General features: G+C 39.8%; 1 protein-coding gene across 7 annotated transcripts; it reads right to left on the reverse strand.

Moving 5' to 3' along the window:
- Nucleotides 1-128: 128 nt before the first annotated feature.
- Nucleotides 129-20,409, reverse strand: ocrl (OCRL inositol polyphosphate-5-phosphatase). 7 transcript variants are annotated; one of them, XM_034136862.1, is made up of 24 exons: nt 19,743-20,409; nt 18,480-18,559; nt 16,455-16,546; nt 16,080-16,107; nt 15,614-15,729; nt 14,473-14,661; nt 13,796-14,030; nt 13,439-13,612; nt 12,616-12,717; nt 12,391-12,505; nt 11,959-12,075; nt 11,071-11,252; nt 10,601-10,712; nt 9,995-10,104; nt 9,616-9,751; nt 9,393-9,503; nt 9,036-9,201; nt 7,427-7,662; nt 6,716-6,739; nt 5,094-5,213; nt 3,563-3,647; nt 2,784-2,914; nt 2,584-2,695; nt 129-2,153 (listed from the first exon to the last, which is right to left on the reverse strand). In XM_034136862.1, exons 1-24 carry the CDS (start codon nt 19,782-19,784, stop codon nt 2,029-2,031), a joined length of 2,940 nt encoding a protein of 979 aa, XP_033992753.1. In that variant the 5' UTR covers nt 19,785-20,409; the 3' UTR covers nt 129-2,028. The 7 variants fall into 7 exon arrangements, with proteins under 7 accessions (XP_033992753.1, XP_033992745.1, XP_033992736.1 ...); XM_034136854.1 differs by having other exon boundaries at nt 2,784-2,911; nt 15,614-15,727; nt 16,072-16,107; XM_034136845.1 differs by having other exon boundaries at nt 15,614-15,727; nt 16,072-16,107.
- Nucleotides 20,410-20,857: the final 448 nt, after the last annotated feature.

A 20,857-nucleotide genomic window follows, 5' to 3' on the forward strand; every position in this document is an offset into this window, starting at 1 on the left:
CGTGCACTGAGCGGACTAAATATACCACGAACATCAGCCTGTAAAGATTTCACATGTACCTGAAGAGTGAGCTCCTGAAAAACCTTGTTTATCATCTGAATAACAAGCTGTCAATAATAAGGCAGGGGTAAATGGAAAACAAAAACAGCTTTATACACAGTTTTATTTCTGTTAAATAAATAAAAAAAAACTCTGAAGAGTTGAAAACAGGTGCGAGTGTTTCCTCATGTACCTTTTAAATGTACCTTAATTTTATGAACAGATTGTGACAAAAACTGAAGACACGATGCAGTACATCATTTTGAACAGTAGCATAAAACAACAAGGAAATCAGAGGTTATCGATTATATTGATTTGAAATGAGGATAGTTCTTCTAAAAACAAAGTGAATAAATACATAGAAAATGACTGATCTGAACCAAATCTGAACCACTGGGAATTATTCGTACAGGCCGAGCCTCTTAGTGACAAAGCTCAGCTATGTTAACATCAGAGGAAAATAGTGTATTGATGGCAATAAGGCAGAAAAAAACTACGCAAGAGATGAGCAACGTCAGCCGGACTATACATGACATGATTATCAGTGTTGTTACTTTGTCTCTAAACAATAAATCTTCTGAAGCATCTGAGAAGAAAACCTCTGGGCTTTTTTTCTGACATGTATACACTACAGGAGATACAGAAAAATGTCATACATGTAAATATTTTTGTCGACTAGGAGAACTAACGCTGACATCTCTTGGGTAAAACTATGAAAGAGGAAATGGCTATTACACACAGCATAAAAGTTCCTTATTTCAGTAACCAGGAAATGTCTTTCAACAGTGAATACAGAAACAAAAATGACCTTAGTGGCACACATGAAACAGTTTGTATCCTGTAGAATAATGGGTCATTATATCTTGCACCGTGAGTATTACACATTTGGTTTCACTATGGGGAACAACAGCTGTATCTTGGCATCGCACAGGCCTAAAATAACAAAAATGTGCTTTAAGATGAGGCAGAAGTTTGGAAATAGACACATAAACAAACACAGACAATAACAGTACCACCTTCATGACAAACTGTAGGACACATTTACAGATTTGCATCACTATACGGACAGTCAAACACCCATGAGACAGGGAAACAATCAGTATTACACAGTTTAAGACACCGAGAATCACAGAGGGTGACTCTTTGTTTGATTCCGGTTAACCAGGAAGTTAGTGTGTTAACAGAGTGTTTTGTAACTCAACTACTGGCAAAACTAGATGTAGGGCTCAGGCTTTGAGTTACAAAACAACATCAAACGTCCACGACACAGTTATCTATGACATGATTAAAAAAAAAAGCGATGCATTTTTAAAAAGAATGCAGAACTTGAAAATAAACCACAGAAACCATAAAGTGTTGCAAACATGGAAAAAAATATATAAATAACAGTTAAAATACAAGGATTATGTTAACCAACAGTTCTCGAAGATATCTATAATGTTGTCCCCTCAGTTAAAATGATGATTGTCATGATTTATCTAAAGCTTTAACATTCTTAGCGATACATTTTCTATAATTATCCCATTTCAAACTATTTGAATTAATTGTATTCAGTCTACTTCTTAAAACTTCAGGAATTTTCTTTTAGTGTAATTTAGTATTTTGCTTAGCATCTCTGGATAGGTAGTGTTTTCACATTCACACCACTCACTGTTCAGGGGTTGTTTTGGCATGGTAAGAAGTCTCAGTTAAGGACAGCTGAGGTGTTCACAAAGTGCAGAGGCAACAGTTCAAACCTCGCACAAGTACTAACGAATCCACTGAGCTGTCACACTGTGAACAAACTGAAGATCGGACACTTGGTCTCGAGTTCCTCTGACATGAGAGTTTGTGAAACGGGTTGCAAAACCTCTGCACTGGTCTCCAATAGATGATAATGTAGCACGTGGATCACGTTACACAGCGTCCAGCAGGTCCATAGCCAACAGCAGGTCAGGAGAGGGATTTCCTCCACACCTGACTGTTGTTGTGAGGTACCTTTGTCCTTGGTTACTCCTCGTCTGCAGCCATGAGGAACCCCAGGATGAAGTCGACGGTTTTCTGCCGCTCGTGTGGCGTCTGCCTGCCCATCAGGTTGGGAGGGGGTCGGATGAGGAGGCTGGCAAAGAGTGTAGCTAAAATACAAGAGGACGAAGACACAACTTATTTTACTTTAAAGCCAGAAATATTGAACAATTTTAACTGATCTGTACAACCAGCACTTAGCCTTGTGGTAAAGTTATTTAGCAGAAAGGCTGCCATGAATGTAATGTGCACACAATACCTTTAAAAGCAGCCAGACTCTTAATTAAATGTTTAAAAAGTTAAGTATTTCATTTCCTACATAATTATTCTGCTTGCACTTAAAACCCTGAATGGTCTGTCTTTGAGCTATATTACAGAACTCTATTCTCATACAGTACAGCTACACCCTCAGATCTGCAGATCAAAGCTGCTAACAATCCCACGGTCTCTTTGAAAACTTTTAGAGACAGACAGTAGCTGCACCAACTCAGAGAAATAATCTCTCTGAAAATATAAAAGAATGTTGAGGAGGTTTCATACCTATGAGGCTGGCAGTCAGGTTGTTGTTGTGCGAGTGTTTGAGGAGTTCCTTCAGGAAGGCCATTAAGTATCGGAACACGTTGCGGTGAGCGCGGGGCAACTGGGAGATCAACTGTCAAATGTCAAAAAAAGATTAGTCGAACACATTACTGACAAATCCTGGGATAATGCAAAGCTAAAACATTTCCTAAACACTGCACCTGTTTGCAGAGGCGGCTGTCATGAGAGCAGTCGAGGCACCGCTGGTAGAGTTCGTAACAAACCACCGGCTCCGGCAAGGCCTCCAAGAAGATCAGCAGAGCCTCGGCTACAGAGTGGTTACAGCCGGCTACTTCAACAGTCAGGGAACAACAAGCTCCTTTTTATCCTCATGGTAATGCTAATAATGCTAGCCCATCCTCGTCCATGAGTTACAGGTTTAATATGCATCTTTTCCGTATTAAAATGTTTAAACGACACTAGACCTATGTTATTCTCGACTTGTGTTCTGACATTATATCAAATGATTCCATATCTTTTCTAACCTAGAGAGGAATTTGTCCTTTTAATCAAGTTAATCCATTTCATTTGCACGTTGTCTGTCAGAGGCATTCAGAAATTGACTTTTTTTATAAAATGTGTTTTAAACTTTAAGCCACATTGTTCCGATATACATTTTAGATCCTGGTTGTTTTGGCTATAATACTACTATACATTTTATACGAGTGAAGGATTTTAGTCATTGGTTGCCTGGAACCTAAGTAACTGTGAAACAGCTTCAGAGAAACACTGATAATAAACATTAATAATGTATTCGAAGCAGCGAAAAACCGCCTTAATGTAGGAATCTAACCAGAAGAAGCTGGGTGAAATAATTATAGTCATCCGTTTTTTGTTATTGTTTTGTATGAAAGTAGCTGCTCTTTTATCTTCTGTTTTGTTTGGCATTGCAGTGTTTGCAGGACTGGGTCTGTGGGCCCGGCTTTACAAAGAAGGATACAGATGGATTCTGGGATGCTCGTGTCCAGACAGTCGATGATGCTCTGCAGCTCCTCTTGCAGGCCTGGCGTCTGGAACAAGTCCTCCTGGGAGACACACAGGGACAAATACTGAACATTTAAAAACATTTCCCACCAGTACCTCTGTGCTGGTTTATCTTTTCATAAACCAATATACTCACAAAATAAAAACATGTTGCAACTTCAGTTTTTCTCAATATAGTGCAGCCCACAGTTTTACATAAAAAAAGCACAACATGGAGGTGAAAGCAATGCTTACCCCATTTACATTTTGCATATCATGTATTTTGTTTTTGCTATGTTTGAAAAATGTAATCTTCTTAAATGTTTTATGTGATGGAAATTAGCTCAAAGCTAAATCTGGCACTGTTACGCTTGACACATTTTAATGTTTTAAGTGTTCATTACTGTGCATTGTCCCTGCTAAATAAACGATGAAAAAAACAAAACTGATCATATTCCCATTGTTGAGGTCTACTAGAATAGATTTACATTGTTCAATGTTCCAAAATCACATTGGTTTTCTCATACAGCATCTCTGTATAGCATGTGTATTCACTCTCTGTCCTAAACGGCTTGTTGGAGCTCCTGCCCCCCCCCCCTCCGTATGAGCCCAGTGTGCTCTGATTGGTCAGCTCGCCCACTCTGTTCTGATGAGTCCACCACCGTTACAGCGGAACATCAGTGATTATGTGTTACAATGGCGTTTGTTAGCAACCAGAAAATGACACCAGTAATGACAAACAGATGAGAATGCTGTGTGGGGTCTGGGTGCCGTGTTGGCGGGACGTTGTGGGGCTCGCTGCTCCGCCCTTTGGGGCTCGAGGAGCGGACAGTGTGAGCTGGATTACTGGTGTTGTTTCCTGGCTGCTGCATGGGGTCTGCGAGACATCGAGACACAGCGAAACTCAGCCTGAACTCAGCCTGGCTGTGAGTTTGTGTGTGTGTGTGTGTGCTCAGGCTGAGTTCAGGCTGAGAAATCCGCGGAGCTGCGGCTGAGAAAAGATAAGACTGTGTGAGTGTGTGTGTGTGTGTGTGTGTGTGGAAGTCCGCGCCGTTAGGTCACTATGACCCAAGAAGAAAAAAATTGAAAAAGACAAATCTCCAATGAGGCGTTCTGGGGCAGCACAGACAGATCTTTTCTGTGTTAGAGTTTTACTCGCTACAGGGTGTACTTTGAGGGTTTGTGACTCTGCAGACCGTTTACAAGCATAAAAAGCTACATAACACACAAGGGGATGGGTAATAACCGGAAAAGCATGACATGGGACCTTTAAAATCAATGAGTCATCTAAATATTGATCAGAATAATTGTTCTTATCATTTGGGCCATAATCCTTCTGCCCTAATTTGGCTATATTACTCTTTTTGAGGAAACATTTTGGGGCAAGCACATAAACAAAAAGAAACTACAATATAATGACAACACCCCTCACGTCCATGGAACATGGAGCTGAGATTGTGAGTGTTTATCAGTTGTAGTAAACGTTTTATCAGCTATGGCCTGCTTACCTGATCACAGGACCTGGTGAAGAGATGGTTGACAAGAATCCACACTTCCTTGGGGATCTTCAGCGGTTTGTCTTCTGTACTTGCACCTTCAGACATCAGGAAGCTAACCTTTGACCTCTCCTGATGACAGATAACACAATTTGTTTCACACCGACACATTACATTATTTCCTAGAATAATATAATGACTTTCTGCCATTTAATCACTTAAAGAAAACATATCGAAATGAATGACGTATTATATCTTCAAACTGTGTGATTCCTAGAAACTTCTCGAGTGTCTGCACATGAGACATCTGATCAATTAGTGACGGAGAAGGAGCCGCTGTGAGGTCGAGATTATCTCTGTGATGTGGAAACTTGAATGAAGGAGAGACATTTTAAAAAGGGCAGGATATCACATTATTTTTGTCTCCGCTAATGGATTCCCGAGCCTCAGGAGAGACGTCTAAAAATAACCACAGATAGTGAAGCTGCACAGAAATGCAGGGGAAACTGGAGTGGGCCTTTAATGGGGGGACGACGCTAACATGCAGAACTAATATGATAAACTGTTAATGTTTCAACTCCAAAAGCTTCTACTGTGAATCTTCAGTGTAGTAAATCTTCCAGGGGGGGATTTAAGACCAAGAACGTTTTATAATAATATATAAATTGCTACATGGTTAAGAAACGACACCCCCAAGTGGATGTTACTTTATTCAGCTGCTCAGTTTTTACACTCGTAACAAGTTGTGAAACTACTTGTCGTTTGGCTTCAGTGTTCAAGCTTAGCTGAACAGACCCTAATACTCTTCCTCATGAGTTTTAATCATGTGAATGAGGGAGCTGTGCAGCCGGGGTGACCTGCTGTGAAATGGGATTTAGTGTGTTTGCGTGTTTACATTTCATTGGGCTGGTGTACCCTGTCCTCAAAAGGGCCGGAGGAGATTTAATGGCTGAGTGATCCACACACACAGATTATAACCCAGCTGGCACAGTGAGGTCTGTTAGGTTAACAATTGTTGCCCTTTCCGGGAAATGTAAAGCGAATATGAAACTGATTCAATTTTCTGATTAGCTACTGAAGACATGTTTTAATCAACCTGTGCACAATATTGAAGCGGAGAAGAACTGCTTGTTCATGGAATAGGAAGTATGGTTTATTTTATAAGAGTACAATTAGTAGATGATTAGCTACGAGATTATTTAAGCATAAAGACTAAAAACGGAAACAAATTGAAAGCCTGGTTCCCTAGAAATACACCTACCAACACCTTTAAAGCTTAATAAGTAGTTTGCAGCATTTTGTGCGATGACAAGCCTTGAAACTTAACTCCACTGGATCAGATTTCAAGTGTCCCAGGGTAATTCCCTCCAATTTCTAGCTGCATACTGTACAAATCGTTCAAACCAAAAATTGGTATCCGGCTTCTAATCTTATTCTCAGAAAGAGAGTGAAAGATAATATTTGCCACAACATTAAAATCTTCCACTCCTTTCTGCTTGTTGGTCGGTAGGATACCAATTTACCTTTTATGAGATGAGTGTTTGAGGAAGGTCAATAAAGTGTCATAAAGCAGACATTTGGTTTTGATTGACCCCGATTTGCCCGATAGCTAATCAGTATCGTTAATATGTTACCTTATCCATGAAGCTGTCCTCTTCCTGAACAAGAAGTCAGCCCACAACCACAGTGAAGAGTTGGAAAGGAATGATCAAGGCAGCAAGGATGCGATGATGGGAAACAAGAGAGGAAAGAGAAAAGAAGATGGAAAAAGATATGCGTAAACACAGAATCAGAAGAGTAGATATACAATAGATTGTACTTTGATCAAAGGCACAAGGCCAGTAGGAAATCAAATAGTGCAATTAGAAATGCAAAGGAGTACTGAATGATAGCATATGCCAAAGCAAAACCAGATTAAGTCAAAAATAGCATTTTGGAAACAGACGGAGGTGAACTTGTGAAGATCATAGCAGTGTATTTATAAAGAGCTCTAACTTGAGTCAGTTTTCCCTGTTCTTTAGGAGCTCCCTTTATGAGATGTTGCCACTTCCTTGTTCCCTTGGCCCAGAAATATACAGGTTGAGACATTTCATGCGCTCCAAATTTAGACTCTGTGTGACTTAGTTTACCCTGGGGGGGGGGGGGGGAACAAGCTCTCACACGTCCCCACTCCGGTTTCATGTGGTGAAAAGCGACAGAGTGAGGACAATCTGAATGTAAATACGGTGTGTAAAGGAAGGTTTATGTTTCACTATCTGGTCTTTAACTAATCTGAGGAAAAATATGTCTGTGTTCACTAATCGTATCGCTGTAAACAGGTCTGACTGGATCTCCTTCTCCCTCACCAGGTCGATCAGCTTGGTGATGGGGATCTCTCTGATGGGCTTCTTCATGCGGCACAGGGTCTCCAGCGAGGTGCCGAAGCAGCTGGGCAGGTAGTTCCCAGAGATGGTGATGAAGTAGTCTTTGCCCCGGTCCAGATGGAGCACCAAGATGTCCTCTATGGCGTCCTCTCCGGAGTTCAGCAGCGTGACAGAGTCTTTACTGACGTACACCTCCAGGTAGATCTCCAGGGTCTCGTCTGTTCAGGAAGATGTTTTATTGAAAGATTAAAAAACGTGTAAAGGGCATGATTCTCCACAATAACCAAAATGACTGGGTTTGGATAGGAATGGAATATATGAAACGGCGTATCTCTGTTAGGATGCAAATAAAGGTGACTGTATTTCGTTACCATTACACCTTTTTTAAGACCCTTTCCATACATTTTAAGACCTCATCGCCACTTCGAGTTTTAACCGGTTACATTGGTGACACACTTTACTATATACAGTATTGATTGTCCTTCCTCCTTATCTTCCAACCATTACCCCATAACGATGTTGTTTAACAACCGGCGTAAACAGACCTTCGCGCGCTATCAAGCAGTGAGCGTGCAATGTCCTGTTCAGACGTCAAATCCAACGGGATGCCATAAATAAACTACACAGAATCACACTACACACCTACGCAATGATTACATTCAGGCAGACTTTAGAATACAACCTCTTTGGACAATTTATATACTTATTGAAAACAAGCTACAAAATGTAATACCTTGGAAAATGCCGTTTAATACTTTTTAATAGCCTTCATTTTCGCTAAATTGATTTATCAAGTTTTAATACTTTTTAAGACCCCGCGGACACCCTGGATAGGGATTATAAGGAGAGGAACAATTTTGAAACACACTTTAAACTAAGTGGGCTCACACAATGTTCTTATTTCATATGTAAAGGGGAAAAATATCAAAGTACCAACCAGCGTAGTTTGCTCACTGTTCTTGTTACTGAGAGTCATTCAAGAGTGAATGTGGAATTTGTATGTAGGTTAATTTAGATGAACTCATGAGTAGCTGCTGCTGCTGCTGCCCCACATTTCAATCGAGCAACACCAATGTGCCAAACCATCAGAGTCCTTGGATGATGACACCATTTCCCCAGCCTCAAGGCATGACTTTCACTAGATGTTGTTCCTCTTTTCAGATTTACATAATACAAAGCATAAGACATAAAAGTTGTCCTGGAGAATTGTGTACCTGATCATAGGGCTGTGCAATTAATCGTATTTTAATCTCGATTACGATTTTGGCTTGTAACGATTACGAAAACAACGTAATCGAAATAAAACGATTTTTTTATTTTTTTTTTTATTGGTTTTTCAGTTGAATTATATTTAAAGTTCAGGGTAATCAACTGTTAAAAACATACTGTTCCATTTTTCTTTTTTCTATAAATGGATGTTTTCAAAGTAAATGGATAATCGTTTTTAATAATCGTGACATCAATTATTGACCACAATAATGGTGATTATGATTTTTGCCATAATCGCACAGCCCTACCTGATCACAGATCTAAACTTGAGGTAATAACCCTAGAGACATCAAAAAAAGAAAAGGGGAGTTTTCAGACTTACTGGGCTCTAAGAATCCATCGCTTGGCTCGGCACGGAGCCAAGACTTACAATACTGCGTGTCGTTGAGTTTGGGGATGAAGGCGAAGTGACAGGGGACCTGCCCGTCATTCGTTATCAGGAAGTGCTCCTTCTGAAGCTGGCGGAATTTCACATTCCCAAATGAGAACTGCAGGACAGGGAAAGAGAGAAAACATTATCCACAGGTTCCAAGCGATTGCTTTTTTATGTCTCCAATTTTTTTACGGGAAGTCATAACAAGCTTCTTTGTTTTAAAGGTCATCAGTGATTAGTGCGTGAGATGATATCATGAAGGAAGGATCATAAGACAGTGTGATGAGTATGATGAGTATTGTTTACCTCTCTCCTGCTCAGCGTTAAAGATGGAAGGAAATCATTCTCCATTCTGTCCATCGCGCGCACAATCTCCTCAAACACCTTTTTGTGGCGCGGCTCATTTACCACCTTGACCTGTTACACAAATAACACACAGCCATATTTAGTCATATTTAAGTCAGAGCAGTGCATTTTTTAACTAAAACCAGTCTTTGTGTTTTTGTTTTGTGTCACTATAGCTTCTCACCCCCACAGTGAAGAGAGCACTGACAGGCTTGTGGTCACTAGTTTGCAGCTCCATGTGACTCCGGTATTTGAGCTGCTTGATATTGTTGCCCCTCCACAGGATTCGGTCACACCAAGCCGGGACACGGCACTTCCCACTGCAGGAAACAGTTTCAGAGGCAGAGTGAAGGGTGAGACCTCAGACACACATACAGTACTGCTGACTCTGTGTTAGTGTAACGATAAGCTGGAACAAACTTCCTGACTGGCAAAAAAGTATCCGGATTCCAAAGAACAAAAAAAAAACAGGACAACTTGGCAAAAACAAAACAGAGCCCCGGAGGATTGTTTTGTATATGGGGAGAAAGCAGAAGGTACTATACAGGGATCAATGTTTTCACCTTGAGTCCCATCGATCCGTTTTGGGGTCGTACTTGTACGTGGGAATGAAGTTGATCTCTCCCTCCATGAAGTCTGTGAAGGCTTTCTTTGTCTGCCTCTGAATGTTCAGCTACACAATGGAAAATGGCAACACATCAACGTTTAATTTGGTGAAGGAGTCCAATCAAAATCAGTAATCATTATCAAACAGATAAGTCATAGAGGAAATAATGGCAGATTGCAAACACAGCGAGTGTAGTTATCTTTAGCAATCTGTATAATAATGCTATTTGCAAAACAGCTTCCCTTATTCATTTGCCAAACTTCTATTTATCATCAAATATTTACTGTTTTATTCATGTCACAAATTAATATTTACACATCAAAGGTCGCAACAGACACACTACAGCTACAGCTTAAGAGCTAAAAAGCCTTAGGTCAGAAATACTGAATACATAACAAATGACTCAAGTTATTCTAAAACTGCTGCAGAGGGAAACTGTTATTAAAGAAACAAACGGACTGACATGGGATTTTCTTGGTACGTAATATTTATCACAAAAGCCATTATTTCTAAAAACCTGCTGATAAGTAAAAGTGGTGCTTAGTTTTCAACAGACTCTTACCTGATCAACATCCTGAAGCTTTTTTAGGTCATTCTGAGCAATGTGATGTTTGACCTCAGCAGCATCGTACAAAAACAGACGGTAGTTCAAATCCCCGAGCCAGATTACTACACTGAAACACAAACAGAGACAAAGACGGCTTAACACAACAGAATCACAGTAACACGTTTGTAGTGATAAGGATTATCCTCGTGAAAACTCAAATCATGTCAACAAGACTGGTAGTGAGCAGCTTATGTTTGTAGAGACGGAGACATTGACAAGTCAGTGTATTAAGTAATAAGCTCGGCAGTATAGAATTATTAAAAGGTAGTTTTGTAGAATTCTGAAAAAGTTATCAAACCATTTGAAACCAATAATAAAACACAATATTTTTAACACAATCTTAAACTGGCGATACAAGCATAATCCTGAGTTTGCACTTTAATTCAATGATCTCCCTCTGGACATTTAGTGGCTGAGGAACTCACTCGTGTTTGACGATGCTGAGAGGGGGGTGGTCCAGTAAGTGGAAGGTCATGCGGGCGCAGATGTCTTTATAGTCCTGGTTGCGGCGCTCAAAGTCTTCTACGTGTGCTGCTAGATGGGAGTTCACGATGCAGAAGCTAGTGTTGTGGAAAACAAACCTCACTGCCACACCTCCTTTGTTCCCCTGCAAAAAACAAACACACACGAACATTAAAGGATAAAAAAAAAATCAAACTGAGGCTGCTGTATACTGTAATCAGAACAGTTTCACAGTATTACATTATTATTATTATAACAATACAAATGTACTGTAAGTGCCAGACAGCACTCATTTATGGCATTTATTTTAGTAGATTAGCAAATTTACTTGGTATGATAACCGTCGACTTTCATACGATTCATATATCTTGAAATTGCTGCAACATTTGTTGTTCTTAATACTGAACATACAGCCATTTTACTCCTTGACCTCTTGCACTTTAATGGAAAACAACACTGCACATTTATCTCAAGGTTTCATTTCATTTCATTTCAATCTTTATTTCGAACAGATTAAAAAAAAATAACAAATAAAAAATAACAAATGTGAAAAACAGAATACCGTATTGTTAAAATACAGTATTTATCCATATTCACGATAATATTTATATATTCAACAAAAAAAAGTCTTCATATTAATAATAATAATTAAAAAAAATCATATGTGTCCGAAAGGGAGTAGGAGGAAGCAAATGCTTATTAATTCCCACCCCTTACTTGATCAATGATTGTCCTTTAAGTCATTATGCAAGTTATTCCTACTTACATTTACACATACATATACAATAATTAAGGTTACTTATTACTATGTGTATTGTGAGGCAGTTTGTCTGAGTTTGGTGTGAACAAACCATTTTCCCCATGATTCCCGTCCCCACATGCTCTGCAGCCACTTCTTTGATGTGGTTCTTGTGCATCTTTTTGACGAAGATCACAAGCATCATCCCGACAAGTCGTATGATCCGGACCTGTAGACATTTAAAAAATAAAAAAGACATTACACCAGTTATATTTCTTCTTAATCTTTGTAATATTTGTCTATCATGTTTATTCACTTTTTAAGATTCTTAATATTAAAGAACTTATATTTATAGACATTTACTGTTATTTTTCATGTTCAAATAAAAAAAGAAACAAACATATTCATTTATCACCATCAAAAGGACCTCAAATGGCTGCATTTTTAATGGAGTTTTTATCGAATTTGCTTTTGCAACAAGCCAAGCCCTACACATTGTCACCGATTCTTCTCTTAAAAGGTTTTCCTCCCCTCCTCTACTCACCCTTTTGTACTTGAATTTTGAGGGCAAGCACCTCTCGATAGCTTCGACCCACAGCTGCTCTTTGGATGAGTCCATGTAGAAGAAAGCTTCAGTGCTCAGGTCCAACTCTTGAAAACTGCAGTCATAAACCAAGTCACCATAATGGGTGTTAGTGAAGCAAAAGTATTAAACGATATGCATGACTTCATGTTCAGAAAAGGTACTGTAAGTTATATTCTCACTGACCCCAGAGCATAGAGATCTGGAGGCTCTGTGTCGCTGCAGAGCCACGGCTCGAGGCTGCTGTCCGGTGCCTGGCCGTTCACGTTCCACGTACCTGTGAAAATCCTTTAAAAAACAAAAGCAGTATTAATGCACATTGTGGGGTTGAAGTGTCCAGGAGCAGCATTGTTGTATGTCTTTATCACCAGAATGTTCATACTTTTAAAAAGGACCAACTCAAGACCAACAGTTTTATTTGAGGCTTTTAATTTAACTTAAAGGTGGGATAGGTAAGTTTGAGAAACCGGCTCGAGATACACTTTTTGTTATATTCCATGGAATGCTCTTAACATCCCGATAGCAATGAATATCTCAAGTGCTTTGACAAAAAATCCATTAAAAAATGTCATCTGTGGAAGCCGTGATACTGTAAAAAGCACGACCAATCATTTTAGCCGGCCCGGCTAAAATGATTGGATGGCCTCTGCCTGTCAGCCTTCCATCTGTGCACAAACTTATCTCGTGCCCTCATTGGTCATGTGCGCGTTCGTGTGTGTTGGAGGAGGGGCTCTGTAAGGAAGTGGCAGATTTTCTCCGGTTGTGTATTTTAAATTCTACGCACTCGAGCTGGTTTCTCCGAAATGACCTACCCCACCTTTAATGTAATCTTATTTTGTTGTTATAAAGTGCTTTTGATAAGAACAAAGTTTCTCTGTCTATGGATTTGGAGGAAGATGGGGTTGATAATTGTTTGTTTGCGAAGCATTTTGTGTTACCTTTTGTGTATGAAAAAAGCTCAATCAATACAGTTTGATTGATTGATCGATCATGAAGCTGCTGCTCTCACCTGAAGTTCTGGATGTCCACGTACTCGTTCTCCTTCTTGCCCAGGCGGTGCTTGATGAGGTATTCTCTCTGTCCCGCCTGGCTGGAGAACATGGCCTGTCTCATGCTGTTGGTGGTGGGGCTTTCACACCAAGACATGGGCCTGTCGCCGCGGTCAAACCCTGACCTGAAGCTACTGCAATGGAAAAAGTAATTATGATTTAGCACCAGAAATAAATACATACTTCACTTTGGGATAATGAGCCTCCTGGAGTCAAGTCACATATATAAAACCAGAGCAGTTTTTAACAGAAACTATATTTAGCCAGCTCCAGTGTTTGCAGTAAACCTGACACGGTGTAATGAAAGGTCAACTTACTCCGGTCGGGAGTTTTCTCTGGTCTGTAGGGAGACAGCTCTGTCTTTAGGGATTGGTGGAGGAGGCAGAGGATTGGATGGAGCCTGGGAGGCTTTGCGAGGAGGTAGAGGGGGAACCGGAGGAGGATCTCTAACAGCAACTATGCGGTTCTGGTGGTTCTTCTTTTCCTCCACTTTGAGAGCGTGGTTGAAGTTATCCTCGAAGCCAAAGTCTGATGCGAGTGATTGAACTGGATCTTCAGAAACAGGAAATGAACGGAAGATACCATTTTAGAGCAGGAAATGACAACGGAAGATACAATTTTAGAGCAGGAAATGACAACGGAAGATACCATTTTAGAGCAACCTATAACACCTAACACCTATAACGGCAGTGGCTCAGTAAGTAGGGGCTTGGACTGTAGGGTCACCGGTTCAAGTCCCCGACCAGACCTAAAATATGGAGTGTGGACTGCTACTTGGAGAGGTCCCAGTCCACCTCCTGGGCCCTGCCGTGGTGCCCTTGAGCAAGGCACCTCCCAATTCTAATTCTAATTCTAATTCTAATTCTTCTAACACACTTCAGGGAAGGGAAAACCCCAAAGAGCATAATAGGGCCTCTTTATGGTAGCTTCCAAATACGATTTTTGTTAAGTGATGGATTTTTCTAAAAGTTACCACAGTACATGTGTACATTACCTGTCTTATTAGTTGACCTGCTATTGTTGAGGTTGGGAGGCAGTGCAGTGGTAGATTTGGGGGGGTTGACCCCAGAGCCCACTGAGTTCACCGTCTTGTTTGCTCTCTGCGGTGGAATGGGGACTGGGCCCCTCAGGACTGTTGGTGCAAGGGGCTCCATGGTTTTGGGTTTCTTGAGTATGGATTCAACTGGGAAAAAACAGCTTTGTCAGTATGAAGCCAAACTACGATCAACACAAACGTACTCATCCAGAAGTGACATATTTCTAGTGATTATTTTAAGCTGTGTTAAAAATAAACAATGAAATGTGTTACAGCTTGCTCATGAAGGATGGATGTCTTTTTAAACCTCTGACTCAACGTGCACATCCTGTTTCAGCTGACCTCACTGAATGTAAATATGCCCACAGATATAAAGAAATAAGCCAACACCCATAAGAGCAATGTTGTCAAGTAGAGTACACCAGCGGCTCCAACTGGCTTGTTGCCAAAAAGAGTAAAGAGGCCAATGTTCCACTGTAATATCACTGATTACTAGGACATTACAGGTATCAACTAAAGAATGAATGAGTGCTATCAAAGTAGTAAGAGAGGAACAGGATGAACAGGTTCTGAGTACAGAAATAATTAACAGCTCACTGACCCGTGTCCATACCGGAACAAAAGGCATTATTTCTCAAGGGTACAGCTTAGTGTGGTAGCAACTTAAACTAGCATCTTATTAAAAACACTTAACATTCACATCAGAAATGCAATTAGGCAAAACCCATGTTAAAACTATTCTTTAAGCATTTACAATATATAAGACAATCACAGGTACCTCTGTATCGAGTATTATAAATCTTAACAACGTCATGATATTTTAAGATTTTAGAAATAGTTGCCACAGTTTGCTCATTCAGTTGAGGAGTACGAGTAACACGGCGACAATATGAATGTAAGATGAAAGCACATTGACGTAAGCCTGGGGGTTCTTTAAAGGGGGATCTGATTTCAAAGAGACTCTCCACAACCATGTGGACGGCAAGTACACACAGGAAATCAGTGAGCGCTGTAATCCACCCTCAGTGAATGAATGTTAGATGAGTGATTTAATAATTAATCACCCAACAGCCTTAGACTACAGACAGTGACGTCTTACCTTGTTGCTGAGCACTCTTCACCTGGATGAGGAAGGTCTGAGTCCGATCATCGTTCTGCAGCTCTAACAGCAGCTCTGGAGCTTTCTCGCCTTTGATTCGTATCCTAATGCAAGCTGGAGAAGAGTACAGAGAACACACACACTCACATGTTGGACACCTTTAGGTTTTGCATACACATTCAAATGCCTTCTGTCTAGAAAACAAAAGCATAGTGATTTAAAGTGAACCAACACGGCATTGTTTCAAATAGCCCTGGTAACCCATGACAAGCGTCTGCTACTAAATACAGAGCATTTGGCTGAAGACATGCTCTAAAAATGCGGGTGTGTGTTGCAACAAATGCCATGTTTAGCTCTCTTTTGTTTCCACAATTAAGGCCATATTATCTGCATCTCTGTTTGAAAACACAGCAGAAAGAGTCATTAGTTAAATGTGAAGATAGGTAAGTCATACTTACATGTTTCTAAGTTAATAAGAAGAGCCTCGGCAGCCTCTGAAAAGAAAGCGGCAAGATAATTTAAACGGTGCAGTTCAAAGGTTGGTTGTGGGAGTAAACCAGAGTGGTTATAAATTATTTCAAACTCAAGTTGTCATCGTCGTCTTCCAGGTCGACCGGAAATGCTCTTTGGACTTTCACTTTAACACTATACTAGTTATCAGCAAAACACTAGCTATCAGCAAAACAATTATTGTAGTAGTAGTAGTAGTAGTAGTAGGTAAGGTGAGGATAATCTCTATAAACATGAAGAAAAGATGGTGGCAGCTGACAACATTTGATTATACTTTACAGACCTTAAAATATTGTGAACTTGATATTAGGGGGGAAGAAAAGTCACATACCTTGCAAAATGTCAAAGTGACCATTGATGGGTATAGACAGCTCAGCGACTGGACGAGACACAACAGCATCAGGGTTGGCGAAAACACGAAATCTACGTGAGAAAAGCATAGACTTAACATCAAGTCTGAGACAATGTTATTAATAATCTGCAATTAAATTAAAACATCTACATCACAAAGCATATACAGACTGTCTGCAGCTATTTCTTTTATTATTCTTATATTTTATAACAGCCAGTTTCTTGCAATTAGAATTGTGTTTCATGCACTGAACATTTATGATATGAGTACATAGTAAGTAAGGATTAGATTGTAATCATCCATTGATTAAAATGTGAATTCTATACTTACACAAATCTGAAATGCACATGCACGCATGCAAAAGCCTCCTTTAGTCTAGCAAGCAGTCAAGGTGCTTTAGTTGAATATGCAAACAATAACTATCAAGTGTCAAGTCTTGTTGATAAAAGTCCAGTGTAGCAACCTAGCACATATTCTGAGGAGCTACACTTTGGGTAGTTAAATAATTAATATGAACATCTTTAAATCTGGGGTGTGGGTGTTATTGTGGGCGAGATCATATTTCACTCTCTAACAATGGCTGACTAAGAGCCAGGGTCAGAGCTGCTCGCTGGGCACTGCCCAGTGCCCACGCTTCCCCTTAGCTTCACAATAACTCTGATTACTGTTGAAGACGGGAAAATGATTCAGCCCTTCTGCTGTGTCAGAGTGCAGATCTCCAGAGTCTGATGTTGAAACCGTCATGACAATCAATAACTGACCAATGAGGGTGTTAACTAAATAATAAGAAAAATAACACTGTGTGACACTGTTAGCAGCATTAAATACTTGTTTTTATAAATGTAATATAGCTAGAAAAAGTCCTGCATCAGCGTTAAAGTCTATTAAAATATGAATTGTGGCAAACATAAGTCTTGAAATTATATCAATAATTGTAACACAGGAATAACTACTCTAACCTTAATGAGATATTGCATTAACAATACATATATTTGGCATAAAAATAAACACAAATTCTTCAGACACTTCAACTTGCAGGGTTGTTGTATTTGATGTGCTTATTCTGGGTTTTTTTGCCGAAGAACTTCACTATGACAGGCTTATGGGCCGGCTATGTTATATAATTTCCGTAAAGCACCAACTGAAACCCTGACAGCTTGGAGTCTCCATGACTCTTGAGTTTGGTGTGTGTGGTTTTAACACGGTTAGCTGAGGACGGAGCACATGTGAGTCTCATTACACTCCAGGACTAACTGAGGAATTCTGGATAACGGTTGAGCTGACTGCTGGTAGGGGCAATTGCTTTCTCCTTCATGCTAGTTGACACCCATTAAAGCGTGCTGCAAACACAAACACTGATAGTTTATCACACCCACAACATCCTCTTTTCAAATCAAAAGCTGAAGCTGCCAAGACAAATTAAAATCCTGTAAGTAAACAGCACCAAGGACTGTCCGTAAGCTTAGTCCATGAAGAGTCACTGATGCATGCAGCAACACATTTCTTATAACTGGAGATACTGAACCTTGTTTCCACTATAACATAGACCATTTGTTATCGGTCCTCAGGTTCTGTCTGACCATGTACAACACAAGATAAACCGACCCTTTTCACCTTAAAAAGCTACATATTCCTGGTGTTTTTTCTGAAAGTACACCTGACCGGAGGGATTTAGCCACACAAACCGTCTCTCACAATATAATTATTTTGTAATGCATATCTATCTAATCTATTCTTTTGATTAGACAAGACAACCAACACGTATACACAATGCCCATAAGACAAACAGCGAGTATTTACATTCAAACAAGGAAAATAAGTTGTCAAAAAAATGTGATTTGACAAGAATAAAGCAAAACCTATAAGGGAAGCCGATGCTGCAGATAAACATCTAAAATATCAAGCTGTTCAGGAATGCTTTAAATCCTTAAATATCTTACTCAATGTATCTACTGCCTGACACAAATACTAAGATGGTCAGCCATCAGGTTCTCTGGTACTTACATAAATTCTCCACTGCGCTCAATTAGAGACAGGAGTCTGGGCTCCTTCTGGCCAGCCCTCAGCTCCTGAGCTTTCACAGTGTGAGCATCACAATCAAGGAATCATCATTACTGAGGGGGGAAAAGGCGCCTGGACATCACAAGCACTGAGATTTTATTTTAACTAACCGCAGACAGACAGAGAGAGCAAAGGTGTCACTTCAGGATTATTAGTTAGTTTGCGTGTGGTTAGATTGAGGATAATCAGAGTTAATGAAGCCATGCCGGTTGAACATTAAAAGGCAAATTCATGTGATACATGTCAATTCATAAGGCACAGAAGAAAAGAGCGGCAAAGGTGTTTAGCTGATGAACTTTTAAAAAAGACAAATAACGTTATTCTGCTTAAAAACATAAGGATTTAGTTAATTTAACAAGATGAGACTGGTCATATTGGAGTGGTTAGTAGTGACCTGATTAAAAAATAAACTGTATCTATAAAATAACCATGTTGCGAATACACTCATGAGTAAACTAGCTACTACAATACAGTAGAGGAGGAAGAAGTACTCAAGTCTTGTACGTAAGTAAAAGTAGAAATGCAAAATGTAGGAATACTCTGTTACAAGTAAAAGTCCTGTATCCAAATGTTACTCAAATTAAAGTACAAAAGTATATGCATCAAAATATACTTTAAGTCCTAAAAGTACTCTTCTTTATGCAGGTTGGCTCATTTCACAATCATATATAGTGTATGTTTTGGTTATAATTATTGATGCATTAATGTGCTTTTCATAGCTGGCCATGGTAGAACTACTTTCAACTAATTGTGAATGTAATCCAGGTGTGTCTAAAGTCGTTTATGAATAATCTATATCTGCAAAGTAACTAAAGGTACTACATAAATGAATTGGAGTACAATTACAATATTTACCTCCTGAATGTTTGTGGGGTAGAAGTCTCAATTAGTAAAACATGTAAGTGAAGTACCTTAACAATTGTATTTAGGTACATTACTTGAGTACATGTACTTAGTTACTTGACACCACTGCACATATGTGGTTGGAAGTGAACTGATACAAAACTGCATTTATAAAAATAAACCATGTGAATACACTCACACGAGTAACCTAGCTCGTACACTACAGATCATGTCTGGTTATCAAATACAAGTTAGCTGCATTGCTAACTGACGTTAGAGCTAATGTTAGCCAACAAGCTAACGGTAAAGCAAATTGACAACATGCACTGAAAACAAGGCTGTAAAATTACTCAAAAAGGATATTGCCAAACAATCCTCGCTGCATAGTCCCAGAGAGGACTCCATCCTTACCGATATATGACAAATGGCTATTTATCATGGGTTATTGTTCTTTGAGTCCAGACACGGAGAGAGAAAGTTAAATTCCCACCCGGTGCAGCGGCGGCCTTCCGGGATGACAGCTGTTCGGTGGTGGGGTGCTAATGCTAACCGATGTTAGCCAGCGGTGGTTGGACGTGGGTAGATGTTCAACAGAGTCAAGACATCAGAGTATCCCGGTTAGTGTGCGCCATTCTTACAAAAACAGCTGAGTATCCGTTTTCCTTTCTGTGTCAGAGAACAGGCTGGCAGCACGACATGTCTTGTAAATTGAGGCTGATGGAAGCTAGCTAGCCTAGTTACCGAGAGTTTGGGAGGTTCACTCCCCTTCTTCTCCTGCCCTCTCCCTGCTCAGTTATTCGGCTTCATCATCTGGATTTCTGGCGGCGGGTGGCAACAAGTATGAGCGAAATAACGCCACCTTCTGCCCTGGAGTGTGGGTAGGAAACCAAATGTAGCTATCAGCCGTGAAGAAAATCATGTGCAATTCGTAAATTCATAAGAATATCAAATGTATGCTTAATCTGTGTGTCTTCTTTTGGGAGTGTGGGAGTATGCCAGTGGTAAATCAATTGAGGCAGCCTAATTTGGCTTCCGGTGTTGTGTCAAATGATGCACCCCCATCATGAAATGCCCCCCTTGTCACGGGAACGCGCATTTCTAAATGACACGTTTACACCATAGACTGTATATATAAAGGTTTACACCTTAAAACGATGTTTAAAACAAGTAAACGTTCAGGGTTTTTATTAATGGTAATTTTCAGACTGTGAGTTGTTTAGTGGTAGCTCATATAGTCTTGATTCTTGTGGTTAAACTTTTCGCTCCGTATTTGATGGTAGTGGTGTCGAAATTCATTCGTCACTTCCTTTTCAGTTTTTGTTTTTTTTAATCTTTTTTTTTTCTTATTATTGTTACGTCCTGTCTGTATACACGTGCTTTAAAATGTATTGTTTAATTTTACATATTTGTCATATAATAATCAAAATATATGTTTACAAATGTTACATAGTCGTTGTAAGCATATTTTTGCCACGTTA

Source organism: Trematomus bernacchii, unplaced genomic scaffold (assembly GCF_902827165.1).
Source record: "Trematomus bernacchii unplaced genomic scaffold, fTreBer1.1, whole genome shotgun sequence".
Lineage (NCBI taxonomy): Eukaryota > Metazoa > Chordata > Actinopteri > Perciformes > Nototheniidae > Trematomus > Trematomus bernacchii.